Source organism: Galleria mellonella, unplaced genomic scaffold (assembly GCF_026898425.1).
Source record: "Galleria mellonella isolate WM207_F2 unplaced genomic scaffold, CSIRO_AGI_GalMel_v1 utg146, whole genome shotgun sequence".
NCBI lineage: Eukaryota > Metazoa > Arthropoda > Insecta > Lepidoptera > Pyralidae > Galleria > Galleria mellonella.
The window spans coordinates 6,788,812-6,811,178 of record NW_026441999.1 but is presented as its reverse complement, the minus strand read 5'-3'; the positions used below and the strand labels follow the sequence as shown (position 1 = coordinate 6,811,178).

General features: G+C 35.5%; 1 protein-coding gene across 4 annotated transcripts in view; it reads right to left on the bottom strand.

Moving 5' to 3' along the window:
- Positions 1–8,729: 8,729 nt before the first annotated feature.
- LOC113523175 (tyrosine-protein kinase-like otk) overlaps positions 8,730–22,367 on the bottom strand; it is a 48,394-nt gene continuing 34,756 nt past the window's right edge. For 3 of the 4 annotated variants that reach the window (XM_052891950.1, XM_052891953.1, XM_052891952.1), the window contains 15 exons: positions 22,208–22,323; positions 21,689–21,839; positions 20,648–20,791; positions 20,114–20,156; positions 18,785–18,915; positions 16,603–16,746; positions 14,906–15,037; positions 14,158–14,265; positions 13,559–13,695; positions 12,844–12,972; positions 12,150–12,358; positions 11,736–11,847; positions 10,904–10,999; positions 10,654–10,779; positions 8,730–10,092 (listed from right to left, as the gene is read on the bottom strand). In XM_052891950.1, coding sequence (XP_052747910.1) covers positions 9,964–10,092; positions 10,654–10,779; positions 10,904–10,999; positions 11,736–11,847; positions 12,150–12,358; positions 12,844–12,972; positions 13,559–13,695; positions 14,158–14,265; positions 14,906–15,037; positions 16,603–16,746; positions 18,785–18,915; positions 20,114–20,156; positions 20,648–20,791; positions 21,689–21,839; positions 22,208–22,323 — 1,907 coding nt within the window. In that variant the 3' untranslated portion in view covers positions 8,730–9,963. The remainder of the gene's footprint in view (positions 10,093–10,653; positions 10,780–10,903; positions 11,000–11,735; positions 11,848–12,149; positions 12,359–12,843; positions 12,973–13,558; positions 13,696–14,157; positions 14,266–14,905; positions 15,038–16,602; positions 16,747–18,784; positions 18,916–20,113; positions 20,157–20,647; positions 20,792–21,688; positions 21,840–22,207; positions 22,324–22,367) is intronic. The other variant, XM_052891951.1, reaches the window with a different exon arrangement.

Sequence of the window (22,367 nt, the reverse complement as noted above, 5' to 3'; positions counted from 1 at the left end):
AATTAATAAAATAATGAAAAATCTTGACCTAGTTTAGGTTTATTGTAATAAAAGTCAGATAGGGAAATAACATTTTTTTAATTACAATGAATGTTCAAATTGTTTACCATCAGCATCCCACGCCCTACATCTTCTTAAAAAAGATTACTTGTTAGCCGGGCATATCCTCGAGAGTTGATGTCCTCAGCAACTTGAGAAATTCGTTCACGCAGCTCGGCTACGCTCTCTATGGGCTTTGATTAAATTTTTTTTAGAACGCCAAGTTATCGCATATTACAGATTCATACACATAGAAAATGGCGGAATAACAGAAAAAAAAAACACGAATTGAGAACGTTCTCTTAATAAAAAATTCGATCTAGTATCCATGAATTGAATTGAATTTATCTTGAATCTTATTTATTACTGGGACGTAGGTATCCTTGATGGCGCGTACATCCTATACCTACAAGAATATGTTTATCAATTTTACCAGAGGGAGACTTTGTACAAAAGTCGTTTGCTTGGGTACCTCTGTCTCATTCGTGTTTCAACCGTAAAGCAGTTGTATTTACATGGCTGTGTTTCGATTTGAAGAGTGGGATATGGCGTGAATTTACAGGGTACAGAGGAATAACACCTGAGTCCTCAGGAATAGCAACGCATGAGGGGGGGGGGGGGGTATCATGGGCGAAACAGTATACTCTGTTATGTCCATGGTACTGCTCATGTCTATAGGTGACGGTTACCACTTTCCATCAGGTGGGCCGTCAGCTTGTTTGCCATTCTAAATTGTATAAAAAAAAAAAACTAATAAAACACACACATGCGCGCGTGCGTGTGTTATCGCCCGTCTAATTATCAATTCTTATTGTTGTATTGCTAATAGTCTTATTTTGTACTTTAGTAAAAGTAACAATGGTGATGAGAAGTAACCAATTATAAACTATTGTGCATAAAAGAAATGAATACAAGGTATATTTATTCTGAAAGGTCTATAAGCTAGGTAAATACAAAAAAATAATTAAATATAGTAATCATTGAGGCGCCATCTTGCGTTCGACTACACTAGCTCTGCAACAAAAGTATAATATAAATAAAAGTAAATTATTAAAAGCGATGTTGTTATTATATAAGTACTTCTAAATACTGTGAAAGTCGGAAGAATATATAATAAATCATTAAAACGTGTTACATATAATAGAAACACAAAATAAACCAAACTTACAGTGTTAAATAAATTTGGAAATGTAATAAAATAATTGTAATAAATTAAACCATACCAAAAGAAATCACTTGACGTCCAACACCATACATACGGGGGGGAAAGCGATTGTTAGTAATCGAGACTAAGAATCCCATTGCTAGCAATATACCCAACTAGGTCGACCTCCTCGCGGTTCCCCCTGGAGACTATCGTGGTTAATTCCTGATGAATTCATCATGATGGGCTAACTGGCCTGTTTTCATTCTCATCTATCACCCTACACTGATGCTTCGCCAGCATATCCCGTTAGCGCAGGCGGGGTTACCATACCATTTTCATCCATCAAAGAAAAAAAAAACAAGGAGATAAAGATCTATATTTTGTTATACACAACAACAGAAAATCGATCTACCCACCTACAACTTTTATTATAAATTAATAATATTTTACAGTTGGTGTTGAAAATTAGTTGTGATTAAGAAATACATGGATCATTCACATAATAAATTGATAGACTACAGTGCTTATTGTGAAATAATTAAAATTCTACCATTTGTCAGCAATAAAAATGGCAACTAAATGTGCCAGTTGTCTGCACCATATCACAAATAAAGAATTCCTTACATGTAAAATGTGCCACGAAAAGTACGATGTCAGTTGCGTAAATGTATCAATATGAAGATTCTATAATACATCATTGTATTATAGAATAGAATAAATAGTCATCTACAGAACATAAAAAATTATGGGTGTTTAATTTACCTACAATATATTTAATAACTTCGCGGCACTACATTATTACAATTCTACAAAACATACACATATAAATATATATCGTTCCTGTAAATGACAACGGGGATATATGGAGATGCCTGCCCTCTGGTGCGAATCCTGTGCATTAATACAGTGTGACTTTGACGCGGGAAAAGAAACATCGACCTGCACGGCAGTTTTTGAAAATAAAATAATCTTCACTTTATTTGGAGTGAGTTTAGGTATTATTTATTATTTTTACAGTTTATTTACGTATACACATAAATCGAGGAAAAATAGACAACGATAACACGAATTACGGGAGCCCTGAACCAGCAGCCTAAGTGTGAGATGAAGTAGGTGCTGAAAGTCAATATTCCACCGAAATTTCTTTATATAACAGTGGATATGCCAATTGTGCCAATACAAAACACTTAAATCAGGTAATACAGACCAGTTGTCAGTCCGTCAGCTTGTTTGTCATTTTAAGTTGTATAAAAAAAACCACCACCACCACTTTCCACTTTTCAGGCCCACCTGATGGAAAGTGGTAACCGTCGCCTATAGACATGAGTAGTACCATGCACATAACAGAGTATACTGTTTCGCCCATGATACCCCCCATGCGTTGCCATTCCTGAGGACTCAGGTGTTATTACTCTGTACCAAGTAAATTCACGCCATATCCCACCCTTCAAACCGAAACACAGCCATGCAAACACAACTGCTTCACGGTAGAAACATAAATGGGACAGAGGTACCCAAGCAATCGACTTTTGTACAAAGTCTCCCTCTGGAGTATTGCATACCTCTTATATAGATACTTTAATAGTTTCATTATATCAGCTTTACTATCCACTGATGAACATAAGCCTTTCTCTAGAGGGGTTTTGCCAGTAGTTGCCATACTTGGCGGGCGGATTGGCAACCGCAGTCAGGTTTTAGAGATGTTTTAAGAGGGACGCTGCTGCCCATCCCTCGCCGTTTTTTAGTCGAATAAAGAGTTTATTATATTATTATTTATTTTTTACATGAACCAGGCGACTCCGAAGAAGTAGCCAAGCTGTTAAACATTCAAAAAGCCCATAAATATAAACAAAATACAAAGGATTACCAGCGGAAATAAAAAAAAAAAAAACACCAAGAGTAATATTCGTTACATTTATTAAAAAATTGCAAATGCTTTTCCATTACATTGTCTTATGTATATTTTTAAAGTACAATTTATTATTTAAAAAAGTAAAAGAAAAAACCGCGTATATCACATAATATGCATAAATATATTAAAAACTAACAAAATAATAATAAGTAAATTTAATTACAAAACAATCGTGAACCGTCTATGATATAGGTCCGGTCAAAGTTGATTTTAAACCCGGATAAAATACTCATATCTTGATCCGGTAGAGATAGTATGATTTTTCTAGTACAGACATATTTTTATATCCTTAAATATTCTGCGTAATTAGGAGAAAGGGGTTGTTAGTAATGCAGAGTCGCAACTAAGGATGCGTAATATATATATATATATATTTGCTCAGTAACTAATATATTAAATATCAGTTATCAAATACATATATACTAACAAAATGAAGAACCGGATCGTAATTAATTAGTTTCGATTCATAAAATATTACTATTCAAAAATGCTTATAATTAAGTGTACTCGAATAAAAAAATTCTATTTAAAAAATATAGATATCCGCCATCAATGTCAAGAGGAATCTAATATATATAGATATCGGAGCTGTACTGATATTACGTATGGCTACTAGCGACCTCATTATTACCAACATGCCCAACCTTCTAACAGGTCTACTTTTACGTTACACTTCTTGGAAACACCAACTGATAAACCAGCTTTCTACACAAGGCACAGACGTATCTATTAATAGAATCGTTATAGTTAATGCTTGTATTAGAAAGAACAAGACAGCGCACGTCGCTATCTCATTCTGGCTCATTATATCTCATTCTAGCTCATCATATCTCATTCTGTCTCATTGTATCTCATAGGCTCGCTAGCGATAACGATTCTATAGATAGGCTCGTTTGACAGTTGTGTAGGGTGTTAGTTGTAGGGTCATCACTCACTGATACCCCGACAGCGTAAATTAAGCTGTTAGCAATGGAGTTTGACAGCCTCATTGCTAGCAATATGCCCTATTAGGTCGACCTCCACGTGGTTCCCCTGGACACCATCGTGAACAATTCTAGTTGAATTCGTCACGATGGGCTAACTGACCTGCTTCATCCTCACATATCCTTCATTGGTGCCTCGCCGGTGTATACCGATAGCGCGGGTGGGGTTATCATTCCATTATCACCCATTAAAAAACCTCTCTCTCTGTCTCTCTTACATGATTTTCTGACCATGTTACACAGACTAAATTGTTTATAAAATATATGTACTGCTATGAAAATTATTACATTCAACACTATTTATTAATCTATATGGATACAATATTAAAATTATATAAAAACTACAAATTACAGTTACCTATGAGAATCTTGTGTTATATTAAGTTTTCACTATAGATTTATTGTGACATATTACAAACTCGCATTGTCACATGCAGTCACACTCGTCGTAGTGTGTATCAACATTGACTCACGTTTGTCACAGTGTGAGTTAACATTGATTTGTCACATTATCACACTCGACATAGTGAGTCAAAATTGAGTTATTACTTTAATATGTTCGTCACAATGTGAGTTAATATCGAACTGTCACATTAAGTCACACAGTATAAGTTTTTTTTATCTGTACTTGCTATTGACCGCAGATGGCCTTAACGGCTTCATTGGATGCGTGCAGGGGCGAGTGTATATGGCACTCCAGTCCGCGAGAAGGGGCGACGAAATGTCGAATCGTACTGATGGATTGCAGCGTATTTCCAAGTGCGCCAGAGTGGCTCGGCTTAGTTCGCCGCAATTCGATCCCCGTCGAATGACGGAGTGGCAGTTGAATTTGAGGGAAAGAAGACGTAGGGGGAAATTAGTATGGGTGTGAGTCAACATTGTAACATTAAGTCACAACTGTCACAGTATGAGTCAATATTGAGTTGTCACATCGCGTTAAACTATCATAGTGTGAGTTAGTGTGACATTGTTTCTAATCCTATCAGTATAATTATTTGGACGACCGATTTCGATGACTTCTACCACCTAATTACAATATTATTTTACAAGTGTAACAAAGTTTCGTTAAAATTGTACCTTATTCTATATTTTAAAGATTTATAATCTTAAATATTTTACACGTAATCGGAAGCTGGCAAAGGGAAGTTATTTTTTCGACATTTCGATTAATGTACACGTAATTCTTTTATAACGTACACGATCACGAGAAATGTTTATTAAAAATTCATCCCACGAGGGGGATGAATAAGGGTCGATGAAAAATGTCGATTACATAGTCAGTTTAATTAATGGACTAATTAATTTATTATTACTAAAATATTGATAAAATAATGGTTTTTACCATAAGCTATCAGGAAAGATGTTATTTACTCGTATTTTGTTTATATGGCCTTTAAATAATAGGGTTGTCATTACGTAATCATTATTAAGTATTCATAATTAAACACTGAATTCTTTGACTATTTTTACTATATATCTTAAAGTAATACAACTAAACTTCTAACATTTGAGACTGAGTAGTCTAGACAAAAAGTAATGTGTCGACAACATTAGCATAGAGTATGTTAGGGTTGTCAAAAATGTATTACTTACAGCCGACGGATTTAATACATACATGTATTTTAGTTCTATTATTCATAACACTATAATTATTGTTCGTAAAATTTAATTAAATATACTAATGATCCGCACCTGCTTTGAATGGTTTTTTTTTTAAATACTATACAACCCAAGTTACTCACTTAAACTGTAGCTTTCTTAATTATTAAAATCAATCGATTTTAAAATTCTATTTATCATTCTTTTTTTGTCTATTATAAACAAAAAAATATAGATATAAGAAACGAGATCCTAGAACTTTTTAAGCATTAATTAAAAAACTTAACACAAACAGGTGTTAATCATAAATGAACCTTATTCCAAACGCAACTAAGTCCAATTTAATATTAATCCTGAGATACTTTTCAGAAATAAAACAAACCCAAGACAGGAACTTCACTAAAAACTTATTTCTAGCAATAAGTACGTATTAAAACTAACCTATCTCAGTTTTGAACTGACTAATTATATATATAATTATTATATCAGCCGTTTAACTGTCCACTACTGGACATAGGCCTTTCCCATAAGGTGGGTTTGCCAATAGTGGCCACGCTTGGCAGGCGGGTTGGCAATCGCAGTTAGACTTTGGAAATGTTTTAAAAGTAATGCTGCTGCCCATCCCTTGATATATTACCATATATATATATCGCAATATTAGATTAAAAAATTGAATGTATAAAAAATAAATTAAAAAATACAGGATTAATATACACAACGACAAATATACGGAGATTGAAGTGCGGTGCTTAATTTAAATCTATGAGTTTAAGTTTTTTTTTTATACCACTGAGGTGGCAAACAAGCATACGGCCCACCTGATGGTAAGTGGTTACCGTAGCCTATGTAAGTTGTATGAAAAAATGCATTTTGTTTCTAATAACACTTTAGTCCTAACTAAAGCGTTGAGGACGAAAATTAAATATTATATATTAAATTAAATTATATATTCAGGGTGAAAGCGACAGGTGGCCGACACAAAAACAACTGATTTAAATGGGGGGGAAAGGGATTGTTAGTAATGGGGTCTAATAGCTCCATTACTGGTAATATATCCTCTCAGGTTGACCTCCACGCGGTTCCCCCTGGAAACCATCATGTTTAATTCTTGTCCAATTCATCATGGTGGGCCAACTGACCTGCATTCATTCTCACCTATCACTTTCCACTGGTGCCTCGTCGGTGTATACCGATAGCGCGGGCGGGGTTACCATTCCATTTTCACCCATTAAAAAAAAACAGATTCAAATGAATGTTCTAAATCAGATGGCAGACTATTTTCTCGTCAGAAATGTTTTTGTTTTTGTCGCCGCGCAATGTATTTGAAATTTTACGATACACGCGACGCTCGATACGTAGGTATCGTGCGGTCAATGGCGCTTCTTCGTAGGCAGTTTTATAGTATATATATATATAGCTGATTTCAATACGTATACTGAATTAATACATTGCCGTTTTGGTATTTCACAGTATATCACTATAAAATATTATTTCTTTATATTACACGACATAATATCATAGATTACATGATTTTAAATAAAAAAAAACATACAAAATTTCAAAATTTACTAGAAAAAATTTCCACTAGTTTTTAGTTCAAAATACACTGTTTCAGTTTTTGCCAACCTGTCCCTTACCATTACTCTGTATATATATATATATTTTTATTTTTTAGTTAGAATTGAAGTATTATTGAAAAAAAAAAAAATAATGCATATTTTCATACAATTTAAAACAGAATACATTAAAATAAACTTCGTTTAACTTACCGTAATGAGATTTATCCTATTTTAACATTACCTTAATTACATTCAAGATAATTATGTTTAAACTATAAATGCAATATCTGGTATCGTTAATGTACATTCCCTTTTTACAATACGTTCCGTTAGTTCTATACGAGTTAGTAATTAACGGAACGTGACTTTTAACCCACTGCCGAAGTAAAGAGGGTATTGTTTTCGGTATGTATACTTATATTTCTTTAGTATATCCAGGTGTAATAAAAGTGCTGGAAGGGAGTGGTCTTCCAGCGAAACTGAAATCTATTAATAAACCATGTATATATATATATATATATATATATATATATATATACAGGTGTGCTGTCGGCTTTTTAAAAAGGAATATGCTCTTTTCTTGAAGGTTATGTTGTCGTATCGGTTCGGAAATACTGCTGCTGGAAGTTGATTCCAAAGAGTGGTTGTGCGTGGAAGAAAGTGCCTTGTAAAATGCACGGTGGAGGACTGCCACTCGTCCAGATGATTGTATCTTCTGATTAATATATATAAATGCTTGGATCTATGTATATTAATTAGAAGAAAGACAGTGTCTCTTATTTACTGGATTATAAAACATTACCCTCCTTTACAGCGTTGAGTGCAAACAATTATGGCCGGTTTTACCAAACCCTAAATCCGCTGATGGTTTACCCGATAAAAAATATACACGACCTAAACATTTTCCCCGCCTTAAAAATTTGAATTACTAAAACTACCTACATCGAAAACTTATCTTAACTACATCGTAATAGAGTACATAATCGCACCTACATAACTTACGCTAAGAAATTTCGATTCAATCAGGACGATATATTTTCGCGATTTCCGGACGTTTTCTATTTTAAATATTTATAATACTAAATAGTATACTAAATAGTATAAAGAAAAAATGTTTAAATATATCAGTCTTAATCTAATCTCTTTATTTACATATGGCAGTATCGTTTAGCTTTCGTCATTTTATTAAATTTTTTTTTTTTTTTTTTTTTTTAATTTTAGAGTGTATCCACAGTTACATTTATTTACATGATTTTTATATATATATATATAAAAAAAGAAAATATTATCAGTTATATAGACACAGCGGAAAACAAAATATTAATGAGTCCAAAAGTTTATTCAAAATAAAATATAATAAATAAATATTTTATTTTAATATAAATATGAATTTTATGAATAAATTATGATATTTATTTTACGTACTTTCCATTTATATATATATATATATATATATATATATATATATATATATATATATATATATATATATAATTAAAAGACGGACTTTTCTAGGCAGCAACACTTGTGACAGTGCAACCTTTCCACGATCTTTTGTGCTCGCCCCCTTTTGCTTCTTTCGTGTATATCTATGTCTAATGTTATTTGTGTGCTGTAAATAAAGCAAATAAATTATATATCTATCTATGTATCTAAGTTAAAATTATTCACGTGTCATACGATCGACTCGTAGATTTTGGGAACTAATAAGTAAATAGAAAAATGTTCAATGAAGTTACGTTATTTTAATACATTTTATAATTTTAATTTGAGATTATGTGCAAATAAAAAACCCCTATTTCATTCGTGGCAAAATCAAATATTTAAAAAAAATCCAGTAATACTGATTTAAAAACGAAACTAAATTTTTTTTTAATAAAACTTTTATGCGATCAATCTAAAAGTAGTTTAGATAAAAAAAAACCATAATTTTCCAAATCGGTCCAGCCGTCTACGAGTAATCGGGGAAAGTACATGAAATAAAAATAAAAAATTTCCGATGAATTGTGAGCCTTCTTTTCTAAAGTCGGTTAAAAACTATTGTTTAATTTTGTATTTCAGTAATGTGCATACACTCGTAAAATCAAACTAACGCTAACTACATATATAAAAATACAAAACACTATCTAATTCATAAAATACAAAGCGACTCACGAATATTCAATATGGAAATCAAACTAAAGGCCATACATTCGTAAACGGTCTTTGTGTTATTTACATAAAGTTTAAAATACCTATTCACATTACAAACACAATTTGTATGATAAAATTCACCAATTACAAATTTAATAAGAATTTAAAACTGCGCCATTTTGAAAACCTCTATCTAGTGTCTATCTAGGTCTATGGTTCTATGTTTTATTCTAGATCTTATTTTTTTACAAAGGCGGCAAACAGGCGTAAACAAATTGCGCCTTTATCGAAGCATCTGTAGGGGGATACTCTATCTAGTATCTATCTAGATTTATGCCATAGTTCTTTTTTATATCAGCTTTTGTTTTTTTTTATATACCACGACGGCGGCAAACAGGCATACAGCCCGTCTGATCGTAAACGGTCACTACAGCCTATGGACGCCTGCAACACTAGGGACGTCACGTGCGCGTTGCCGACCCTGAAGAAAGCTTAATATATCCTTTTTGAAAAACCCCATACTGGACTCTCTAAGGGAAACTTTAAATTTTTTAATTTTATTATTTACATTAATCATTTGCTTACGTATAACTAAGCATTGTTTTCGTCTGTATGTCCGGTTATGTCATCCGACGTCATATTCTGCAGTATTGTGGTCATTTCCTCGCAAATCTCGGTGAACTGCGGCCTGTCTGCTGGCGAGTTGCTCCAGCAGCGTTTCTATAAATAGAAAAGGAACCATAAAAATCAGTTATACCCAAAACAAATTCAGCCAAAAGAAAAATCTATTTTTAAACCAGTTTCATAAATTGTCTATTGCCAATTATTATTACTAGGCTATACATAATATACCGTGAAAAATTAATCACAATCAGTCCAGCCGTTTTTACGTGTAACACTAATATACAAACAAACAAACACAAAATCAATATTTTTTTTTAAAATATATAAAAAAATAATTTAATTGTGTTAAAAAAAAAAACAACCTCAACTGTGAAAAACCAGTTATTCTGATTTAAAAACCAAACTGCTGTATCGATATTGTTAAAATTTGTATGGAACCAATCTGTAAGAATATCCTTTTAAATAAATAAATAATTTTCCAAACCGGTTCACAACTGACGGAGTTAAGAGATAACAAACACAAAAAAAAAATCAACCGAATTTAGAATCTTTTTGAAGTCGATTGAAAATATACTATATTTCTAAAAATATTTAATATATTTTAATATTTTATTATATGCAAATAACTTGATAGTAAATATATAAATGAATACTGACCAACAACGCAGCGAGCGAGTCGGGCATCGAATCCGGCACCGTCCACTCCAGTGTGCCATTTTTCAGCCTCTCCATAACAGAATTATCGTTCAATTTACCGAATGGCAACTCTGCTTTTGTGTATATCTGAAATTATATTCATATTTTGCATTCAAACTTGTTAATAATCATTATTATTATTATTAGAATTCGTATTTTTGTGTCGTTTTCGATGGATGCTGTGTATAAAATAAACAAGTCATGACCTCACCTCCCAAACTGTGGCCGCAAACATATATACGTCCGATTTCGTTGAGTATTCCCCTTCTAGCACGGCTTCAGATGGTAACCAGCGCAATGGTATCACCTAGAAGACAGAATAGAATTTTCATTGAAGTGAACTTAATTTTAAGCTTCTATTAAAAAATTTAAAGATGGTAACAGTGCCAATAATGAAAGCAGTACCAATGATGGTAGCACGCAATTGATGGTAGCAGTACCAATAATGATAACAATATCAATGATGGTAGCATGCGAATGAGAGTAGCAGTACCAATAATGATAGCAGTATCAATGATGGTAGCATGCGAATGATATTAGCAGTTCCAATAATGATAACAATACCAATGATGGTAGCATGCGAATGATGGTAGCAGTACCAATAATGATAGCAGTATCAATGATGGTAGCATGTGAATGATGGTAGCAGTACCAATAATGATAGCAGTACCAATAATGGTAGCATGCAAATGATGATAGCAGTACCAATAATGATAACAATACCAATGATGGTAGCATGTGAATAATGGTAGCAGTACCAATAATGATAGCAGTACCAATAATGATAGCAGTATCAATGATGGTAGCATGTGAATGATGGTAGCAGTACCAATAATGATAGCAGTACCAATAATGGTAGCATGCAAATGATGGTAGCAGTACCAATAATGATAACAATACCAATGATGGTAGCATGTGAATAATGGTAGCAGTACCAATAATGATAGCAGTACCAATAATGATAGCAGTACCAATGATGGTAGCAGTACCAATGATGGTAGCAGTACCAATGACGGTAGCGGTACCAATGACGGTAGCGGTACCTGGTCGTGCCGCTTGCAGTACTCGTGCGAGTGCGGGCCGCGAGTGAGCGCCGCCAGGGAGAGCTTCAGCTGCAGCTGCGACGTGATCACGCAGTTGCGAGCCGCTATGTCTCTGGTTAAACAACATTTATACTTGTATAAATACATATGCTAGTTGTGTTACCTATATGTATAATAGTTATGTAATTATTTTATTCAAATGACTTTATTGGCCAAATGAAAATATAGTACAAAAGACAGATTTAATGTTAGTGGCATTCTATGCAGTCAACCGATTCTTTGTTTATATACACAGGTTAAAAACATAGAAACCGCAGTGCAACCCTTGGCTTGTGAGACTGGTCCTTTTTCTTTTAACTTTCCGGACTGCAAACGGTTTCCTTTTTAAAGCCAATTAAAAGATTACCAGCTCACCTGTGCGTGAGCCTCTTGCTGGCGAGGCGACCGGCGGCCGCAGCGAGGTGCGCGGCCAGCACGGCGCGGTGCTGCGGCGCCAGCGGCGGCGGCGCGGCGCCGGCGGCGGCGGCCGGCGGCGGCGGCGGGTGCGCCGGGCCCACGCGGCGCAGGTACTCGGCCGTCTCCTCGGCCGTGCGCGTCGCGATCAGGAAGCTCTTCAGATCACCCTGTATAACAAATGCTAGTTTTGTAAGGCGCCGTGTGCTCCTGGCATAGAATTGGTGTCGCAAGAGGCGACCAAGGGAACTTAATGGTTGAGGAATGAACAGCAGTTTCCTTCTTCAAATATCAATAAAGCCTAACTGCTGTGACCAGCCCGCCTGCCAAGCGTGGTAGCTACTGGCAAAAACCCCCCAAAAGGAGGAAGCCTATGTTCAGCAGTGGACAGTAACGGCTGATATCATCATTTAGGGACGGGTAATATCTGATATCTATATATTAAGGTTTTCCGGACATTAACGACCAGCCATTGCGGTATCGCCCATACCAGTTGCATATCTATATTCATTATAATAAAGTTCTTCTTTTCGATGTTACGTATTCGATTACCAATATCTAATATATATGATATTAAGCCAATATATGTATGGATATAATAGCTACAATATATATATATATATATATATATATATATATAGTTTTAAACACTCACCCAGTCTGTATGTTCTAACAGCATATAGTGTGGGTCCGCTTCGTTACAGAGACCTATCAGGCGCACTATATTCTCGTGACGGATCCGACCGAACAGCTCCAGTTGACGTTTGAACTCGGATAGCTGAGTCTGCAAATGATTTACAAATGATATACATGGTGTAATGAAAACGGCTACAGAAGTGGAAGGAGGGGGGAGGGGGGATTATCATGATTTATTTATTTGCTATCAATGGGGTACCTACTAGGCATGGGTTAATTGTGTAGGTCCTGGCATAGACTAGGCCACCCCTTCCTTTCCCGTGGGTATCGTAGGAGGCGATTAAGGGAGCTTATGGTGGAGACATGGACAGCAGCGTCGCTCTTAAATCATCACCAAAACCCAAACGGTTGCCAACCCGCCTGCTAAGCGTGGCAAGCTTCTGGCAAACTCTCAAAATACCCTTTTAAAATATCACCAAAGCCTAACAACGTTTACCAACTCGCCTGCCAAGCGTGCCATCTATTGGCAAAACCTATTGGGGGTTTATGGGAGAAGGTATACGAAACAGTATACTCTGTTATGTCCATGGTACTGCTCATGTCTATAGGCGACGGTTACCACTTTCCATCAGGTGGACCGTCAGCTTGTTTGCCATTCTAAGTTGTATAAAAAAAAAGTGTATGTCCAGCAGTGGACAAAAGGTGAAATATTGAATTAAATAAAAAGCACAAACCTCGTCCTTAGTGGTGAGCACTTTGACCAGCACCTGCCTCATCTTCGGCTCCAGCTCAGCATCATCTTTGCTCTTCAGCTTCTTCACTTGACACATGTCTATTTTTGCTAACATCACCTCACCGAATTCTCCACGTCCTGTGCCAGAAATATATCTTCTATATGTATATTATATTTACAATAATATATAACATACAAGCTTTAATTAAATAAGGTAGCTTTTTATGGGTGAAAGTATTTTCGAAATTGGTATAGTTCATAGTATTTTTGAGTTTATCCATTACAAAAAAAAAGTCATTTTTTTTTCTCTTTACAACAGTTTTGATATAAATCCGGTAGGTGGCGTTAGAGAAACAGACTTCATTTACCGAGTCAGCTGGTTAAAGTAAAATAATTTAAAGAGTTTTGTATCATAAATAAAAACTACTAAACCGATTTTAATAAAACATCTATGGGACCAATCTGAAAGTATATCCTTTCAGATAAAAAAAAAAATCCTAAATAGATTTATAAATGTCGGAGTTATAAGATAACAAACATAACGAAGAAATACAACCAAACTGTGAACCTCCTTTTTTGACGTCGGTTAAAAACACTTACCCAGCGTGATTTGTTCCGTGAGAAGCGTCCGTGGTACAGTCAGATGGTCGTACTGTCCGGACTTCTTCGACGCGCGCGATATCCCGGACACTTCGGAATTGTCCGCGCCTGTGAATAAGTTTGACTTGTAAAAACATATCAAATTGTTTTGTGTAATTTTGAATATTTTTGTGGATATATTTTGTGTAATTATATCTCTCTATGACCAACCATTAATTATTGCTGTAAATCTTTATTGTACACAAATTTTTGCCCCCAACTTCGTACACATGGATTTTCGAAGCGGAAACCCACATGTAGATCTCCAGTATTCTATCCAGATAAAATACACACCAGATTTTAAGCGAAACCTTTGCCAACATATAAAACTGCATCCAATTTGGTGCAGTAATTTTGAAGTGATACTCGAATATATAAATAGATAAAATTAAAAAAAATATATTGTTTATCATGTATCAAGTCTAGTTATTGGGTCTCCCATATCAAGTTTTCTTAAATATCGCCCATGTACATGGAGAATAGTAAATCTAAGGGATCTCTTATGATCAGTCTTTGAGAAGCTAAAAGAAATCGATAGAATGTTCAACAATGAAAACTGTACAGCCAAAGATAAAACTTATTTGTTCGGCGGTTTTTGAGCTTATCGCGTTCAGACAAACTGACAAGTGCAGCGAATTTTATGATACGTAAATACAATTGTGTGTATAATATGTATTTGTATATGTATAACAAAATCCAGTAAATATACCACTATCTCTATCATGCGGCAGCAAGCGTCCATTTTGTACTGCGGATCCGTTGGCGACCTTCGGTTTATCCTCTTCGCCTTCTTCCACTAACTTCTCTCTACCTTCTGCCATTTCAAGCTCCATCTTTTCGCCTAGAAATAAATGACATTGCAATATAAAAAAAATCAAATTAAGCTTTTTTATTCATTATTGTAATTTTTATTTCTATAACTTTTTTTCTTAATTTATTTCATGTAATTTGAGTTTTTTTTTTTTAATGGATGATAAAGGAATGGTAACCCCACCCTCGCTATCGGTATACACCGGCGGGGCACCAGTGAAGGATGATAGGTGAGGATGAAGCAGGTCAGTTAGCCCATCGTGACGATATCAACAAGAATTGTTCACGATGGTTTCAAGGGGGAACCACGTGGAGGTCGGCCTAATAAGGTATATTGCTAGCAATGGGGCTGTCAAACTCCATTGCTAACAACGCCTTTTCCCTCTAATTTGAGTACTGGCTTCTAAAACAGAAATTCTTATTTCTGAGCAAATACAGTTAGATATGTTCCAAGAACACATCGTAATTGTAACCTACGGGTCTACCATGGAATGAAATACCGAATTTTCGGACTCTATTTGTGTCAGTTTCGTGTTTTTGTTTATACCAAAATCGGACCAATAAATGGAGTTTAACATTTCGTTCGTCATACATCCTATCATAAAAGTCCAAAGGAACGATATTTTAACATTTTTAATATTCCCAAACGGCATGTATTATGTAATTTTAACATCAAATTTGTGTTTCGTTTAGCTCCGAAATTTCGGAAAACATATCATGGTGGGGAGAAAGGGATTGTTGGTAATGGAGACTGAGAATCCCGTTGCTAGCAATATACCCAACCAGGTCGACCTCCTCGCGGTTCCCCCTGGAAACTATCATGGTTAATTCCTGATGAATTCATCATGATGCGCTAACTGGCCTATTTCATTCTCATCTATCACCCTTCACTGGTGCCCCGCCAGCGTATCCCGTTAGCGCAGGCGGGGTTACCATACCATTTTCACCTATCAAAAAAAAAAAAAAAACAGTCTCCCCCCCACCAATAAACATGTCACTAATCCTTTACGCTGACAATAAAAATTATAGTACAAATATAATGGAAAAATTCGAAGGCCGAGGCAAAATATGAAGTATGTGCCAAGTTTTTAGTCGTAGATTTATATGCATCATATTCTATGTCTAATTCACTTGTACAGAACTTGTTATAAATAAATTATTTTTGAAAAATGGCACATTTTAGTAAGATGGACCAGAGGGAGACTTTGTACAAAAGTCGTTTGCTTGGGCACCTGTCCCATTCGTGTTTCAACCGTAAAGCAGTTGTGTTTGCATGGCCGTGTTTCGGTTTTAAGAGTGGGATATGGCGTGAATTTACAGGGTACAGAGGAATAACAACTGAGTCCTCAGGAATGGCAACGCATGGGTGGTATCATGGACGAAACAGTATACTCTGTTATGTCCACGGTACTGCTCATGTCTATAGGCGACGGTTACCACTTTCCATCAGGTGGGCCGTCAGGCATGTCTGCTAATCAAATTTCCATAAAAAAAAAGATGAATATCAATGCCTTTAAGATTTATTTATTTATTTATTGGAAAACCTTTTTTTTTTTTTTTTAAGATATAATAAATGTATTATACGAAACCGCTTACCTCTCTGTCGGCTGCGCAGGCGCCGACGTCTACAATAGTACATTAGCGCCAGCACGAGTATCATATAAGCGGCGGCCACGGATATCGACACCACCACCGCCTTCCCACCTACTCCTGACGACTCCTGCGCCGGCAGTGTCCCTTCTGGAGAAAAAAAAAATATCTCCTTAGTCGCCTCTTACGACACCCACGCCAAAAAAAGGAGTGGCCTATTCTATACCGGGACCACACAGGAATAATACAATTGTTTTTTATACCACTGAGGCATCATACGAACATACGGCCCACCTGATGGTAAGTGGTTACCGTAGCCTATGAACACCTGCAATACCAGAGGTATTACGCGCGCGTTGCCGACTTTGAAGAAACATCTTTACCCTCCTTTTGAAGAACCCCATGCCTCATGCCTCAACCTCGACAGGGAGCTCATTCCATAACCTGAGTGTTCGTGGGAGAAAACATCTCTGAAACCGCGTTGTACGCGACCATTTAGGCTGTAGGGTATGAGGGTGAACTGCCCGTCGATGGCGAGTAAATAAATAGCAATATAAATTAATTATAATAATAAAGAGTCAACCATGCTTGGCTGAGGCCCGCATGGCTGAACATTTAACCCCCATAAAAAGGGAGACGTAAAATATATGCAATATATTTAAAAATAATAATAAAAATAATAAAATAATTTATTCAGCTACAAAACATAACAATATTAATAACAACTTTATACATTAAAATAATAATTATGTGGTAGCAGTTGAAGTGGTCCCCACTCAGCGTAAGCTGCAGCGTGGTGCTGCAGCGCTGATTTCCGGTGGGACCACCACTCGATAGACAGCACTCGAGAGACAGGATTAAATGTATAATACACTGCTAACTGGACCTTATAGATGATATCAATATTATATATAAATATATAATAATATATTATTTATTGTATAACATATATAAGGTAAAATGAAGATATATAAAATTATTATGTATATCATGTTATTCAAATAATTGTGTACTCTAAGTATTAGATAGATAGATAGATTTATTTGTCAGAACAATACCTCCATTTAGAAGAACTGTTCTGGGTAGTAATTCTCCAATGGTAAGGTTCTGTAAGATTATAAATAGCTGCAGTGACCAGGTCGATATTAATTTTGATACTCCAATTGTTTTTGTACGAAATATCTATAAATATATAAAATGAGTCGTGCTGCTGGATCTGCTTATGGATATGGTGGCTTTAGTTGTTAGTTGTTAAGTATTTAATAATAGTTGTAAGCTATATATATTTCTCTGTACTTATTGTTATACATGTATTAATATATGCTGTGTTTGCCTATAAAAAATTGTTACACATAGTTCTAAGCTCCATAATTGTATATATATTTACATTATTTTGTGGAAACAATTGTTGGTAAACCTAAATAAATAAATAAACAATGTTTTTACAGATCTTGATTTATTGTGAAGTACAAATGTTCGCCTTCTATTCTAAAGCATGCAAATACATTACAGTATAATGAATTGAAAATAAGGTACAAGTTACTATACTCAACATTACATTAATTATACATTTGATTATTAATAATAAAAACATAATAATATTAAAAAAAAAGACAATCAATAACAATAAATTCAATGTAAGTATTACATTTATGTATCTATGTATTTGTTATGTATATATGTATGTATGTGTGTGTGTGTGTGTGTGTGTGTGTATGTATGTGTATATTTGTGTATGTGTGTATATATGTATATATATGTATTTATGTGTGTAAGTTTTTATTTATTTATGTATCAATGTTATATTATTATTCATGTACTTTTATTATTTACATATGTAGGTATATAGAGATGTTTTTATTGTATTATATATTAAATTTTTTACTGGGTATTATTTAGTTTACCTTTAATTGTACGGTTATTACCCTTGTACATTCTACAGTTTTCTTTCAGCTTCTCAAAGGTTGACTGTAAGAGATCCCTCTATGGGATAAGTCCGCCATTGTATATTAAATCATTTATCAGTGCTCAATTTGAATTACGTGCAATAAAGAATTTACAATACAATACAATACTTTTTAATATTTTCCAAAAAAATAAATAACATTTATCGACATTAAGTAATAATAATTCGTATTCTAAGTGTATTCTAAGTTAAATTAATTGATTGATCATAAATGATACATACCAGCGTGAACGAGTAAGACAAGCTCGTTCCTTGCCAATCCCGCAGCGCTGCCAGCTAAACATCCGTACATATCGGAGTCTTCATCTTTTACATTGCGTATAATGAGTGATCCGTTATTTAGTACCAGCAATCTGTAATACAAACATACATATGTTAATACGTTACTTGGCGTGAATTTACAGGGTACAGAGGATTAACACCTGAGTCCTCAGGAATGGAGCATGGGGGGTATCATGGGCGAAACAGTATACTCTGTTATGTCCATGGCACTGCTCATGTCTATAGGCGACGGTTACCACTTACCATCAGGTGGGCCGTCAGCTTGATTGCCATTCCAAGTTGTATAAAAAAAAAGTTAGGAAGAGTCACGCAGCAAAAATCCAGTTCCCGCCAAAAGCATAAAAAGTTTTATATTTAGAACTAGTGACTGCATTAAAAAAAAAAAAATTATACAGAATTCCTGAGATAGAAGCCTTGAGCTTAGTGCAGGAATTGCTATTAAAACATATTATCTTTTTTTTTTATATGAATGACAAACAAGCTGACGGCCCATCTGATGGAAAGTGGTAACCGTCACCTATAGACATGAGCAGTACCATGGACATAACAGAGTATACTGTTTCGCCCATGATACCCCCCCCCCATGCGTTGCTATTCCTGAGGACTCAGGTGTTATTCCTCTGTACCCTGTAAATTCACGCCATATCCCACCCTTTAAGCCGAAACACAGCCATGCAAACACAACTGCTTCACGGTAGTAACACGAATGGGACAGAGGTACCTAAGCAATCGACTTTTGTAGTCTCCTTCTGGCAAAAAAAAAAAATATATATATATTATCTTATGTCATCATCATCATATATTTCAGTCATTATCCGTCCACTGCTGGACCTTTCCCATAGACTGCCATAAGGAACGGACCTGAGCCACCTGCATCCATCAACTTCCTGCAATGCATTTGAGATTGTCACTCCATCTACTGGGGGGTAGTCATCTTATTTAATCGAAGTTTATTGTAAATGTATGTAATCTAACCAAGTATGTAAATGTATTTTTTTTGATGGGTAAAAATGGTATGGTGACCCCGCCTGCGCTAACGGGATACGCTGGCGGAGCACCAGTGAAGGGATGGAGGGAAGGAAAGATGAGAATGAAAACAGGCCAGTTAGCCCAGCATGATGAATTCATCAGTAATTAACCATGATAGTTTCCAGGGAGAACCACGAGGAGGTCGACCTGGTTGGGTATATTGCTAGCAATGGGATTCTCAAAATGTATTTAAATAAATAAATGTATATTGACTTAGGAAGAAATAGTAGAAAATCATACCTGGCTGATGACGCGTTAGCTGAATCTTCAGTGCTTACACCGGCTGAAATAAAAATTATTAATTACTTAAATTATTAATATTGTTTGCTAACAGAGTTTTAAAACAGTAACTGTTGAGAATCTTGCAGGTTACTCTCTATAGATAACAACATTCTAAACCTTACAGCAGATGTAAAAAAACGACGATATATGTGTGCTTGTAAACAAGTCTATTCGAGTACAGACGATTTGCGATTGAATTGTAAAATAAATAATGTTGTTGTAATTATAAATTATTTAAAAAAAAAAAGTGGAGAAGAAGAAGAAGGGCCAAATTAAAAGTACCCGTAACCGGCGAGCGTGTATGAAAAGATTGATGAATGTGGAGGAAGCGAAAGAGGTTTGTTTGAATCGAAGCATTTGGCGTTCCATTGTTTCTGCCTACCCTAATGGGAGACAGGCGTGACAGATATGTATGTATGTATGTAAAAAAAATAGTTAATATGCAATTCTTTATTTTATATCGATAATCAGCGGTGATGACAAAAGACTCACGTTGTTGCAGCAACAGGGTGCGGTTCCTGTCCCACTGTGTAGTGGGTTGCGGGTCGCCAGTCGCCAGGCAGTTGAGCACGGCCGTCTGACCCTCGACCACGTTGACTTGCTGACCCGAAGACGGCTCAAGGATACGTGGGGACACTAGAAATTTAAAGATATTTTTATATTTTTAAGAAAAATGTATTATATTCATAATTAAATTATTTTATTAGTAAATTCTTATAGAATAGTAATCCCATACGCGTTGTTGATATACGCTGGCGAGAAACCAGTGAATGATGATAGGAGAGAATGAAGTCAGATCAGTTGGAGCCAACGTGACAAATTGACTAGAATACATGGTGGTTTCCATGGTCAACCTGACAAGTTATATACAATAGGAACATTATAAATTTTTAGTAATAACACCTTTTGATCTTTCTACAGATTTACCTTCTGAACCTAGCGGCGGGATTATAAAAAGTTAACAATTTAAAAATACTTGTGACCAAGTTTATTTAAACAGAGACCAGAGGGTGAACCATGAAATGAAATTCCGAATTTGCGAACTCAATTGAATGTTTTTGTTCATACAGAAATCTGCTAAGTAAATGGCGTTTAACACTTCGTTCGTCATAAATCCTACCATAAAAGTACAAAGAAACTATATTTTAATTTTTGTTTTTTATACGACTTAGAATGGCAAACAAGCTGACGGCCCACCTGATGGAAAGTGGTAACCGTCGCCTATAGACATGAGCAGTGCCATGGACATAACAGTACACACACATACTGTTCCGTCCATGATACCCCCCATGCGTTGCCATTCCTGAGAACTCAGGTGTTATTCCTCTATACCCTGTAAATTCACGCCATATCCCACCTTTCAAACCGAAACACAACCATGCAAACACAACTGCTTCACGGTAGAAACACGAATGGGACAGAGGTACCTAAGCAATCGACTTTTGTACAAAGTCTCCCTCTGGTAATATTTTTAAACAGTATGTATTATGTGATTTTATATTTAAGGTGTATTCAACTTGTATTCGAACTTACCGACTATATCTAGATTGATCTTCGCCGTGATGGTATCGTTGCCGTCGACCGCTCGACACGTGTACCGGCCGGCGTGACGGCGGGCCGCCTCCGTCACCAGCAGGGTGCCATTAGACGACGTCACACCATCGGGGAGGGGATCTTCTTCATTCTGTGGATAAAAGAGTTGTATGGTTTTATCGAACTGAAAGTTAGGCAAAAATTTGCTGGCAAAATGGAGTATTGAGTAAGAAATTTTGAATTTTTTTCTTTATACTTTTGCGTGGTTGTAGATTCGTTTTGTATAGAATTGTTTGCTTGGTTAATCTTGTCTTCATCATCATCATCATCATCATATCAGACCTTAACTGTCCACTACTGAACATAAGAGCCGTGAGGAGGTCAACCTAACAAAGTATATTTCTAGCAATGGGGCTACTAATACTCATTACTAACAATCCCTTCCTCACTGTATCACTGAGTGTGCAGTAAGATAGCTTGCTATTGCACGTCATATAAAAAAAAACAAAAATTACATACCAGATACCACTGTATACTTGGAGCAACTCCACCAGCAACTTTACAGTGGATTTTGCCAGAACTATTGAGCTCCAATTTCTTGCTGTACGGTTCAGGTTCGAAGCGAAGCGCGCCATCTGTAGATGAACGGAAAGAATTTTAAGATTCGTTTAAATACAAC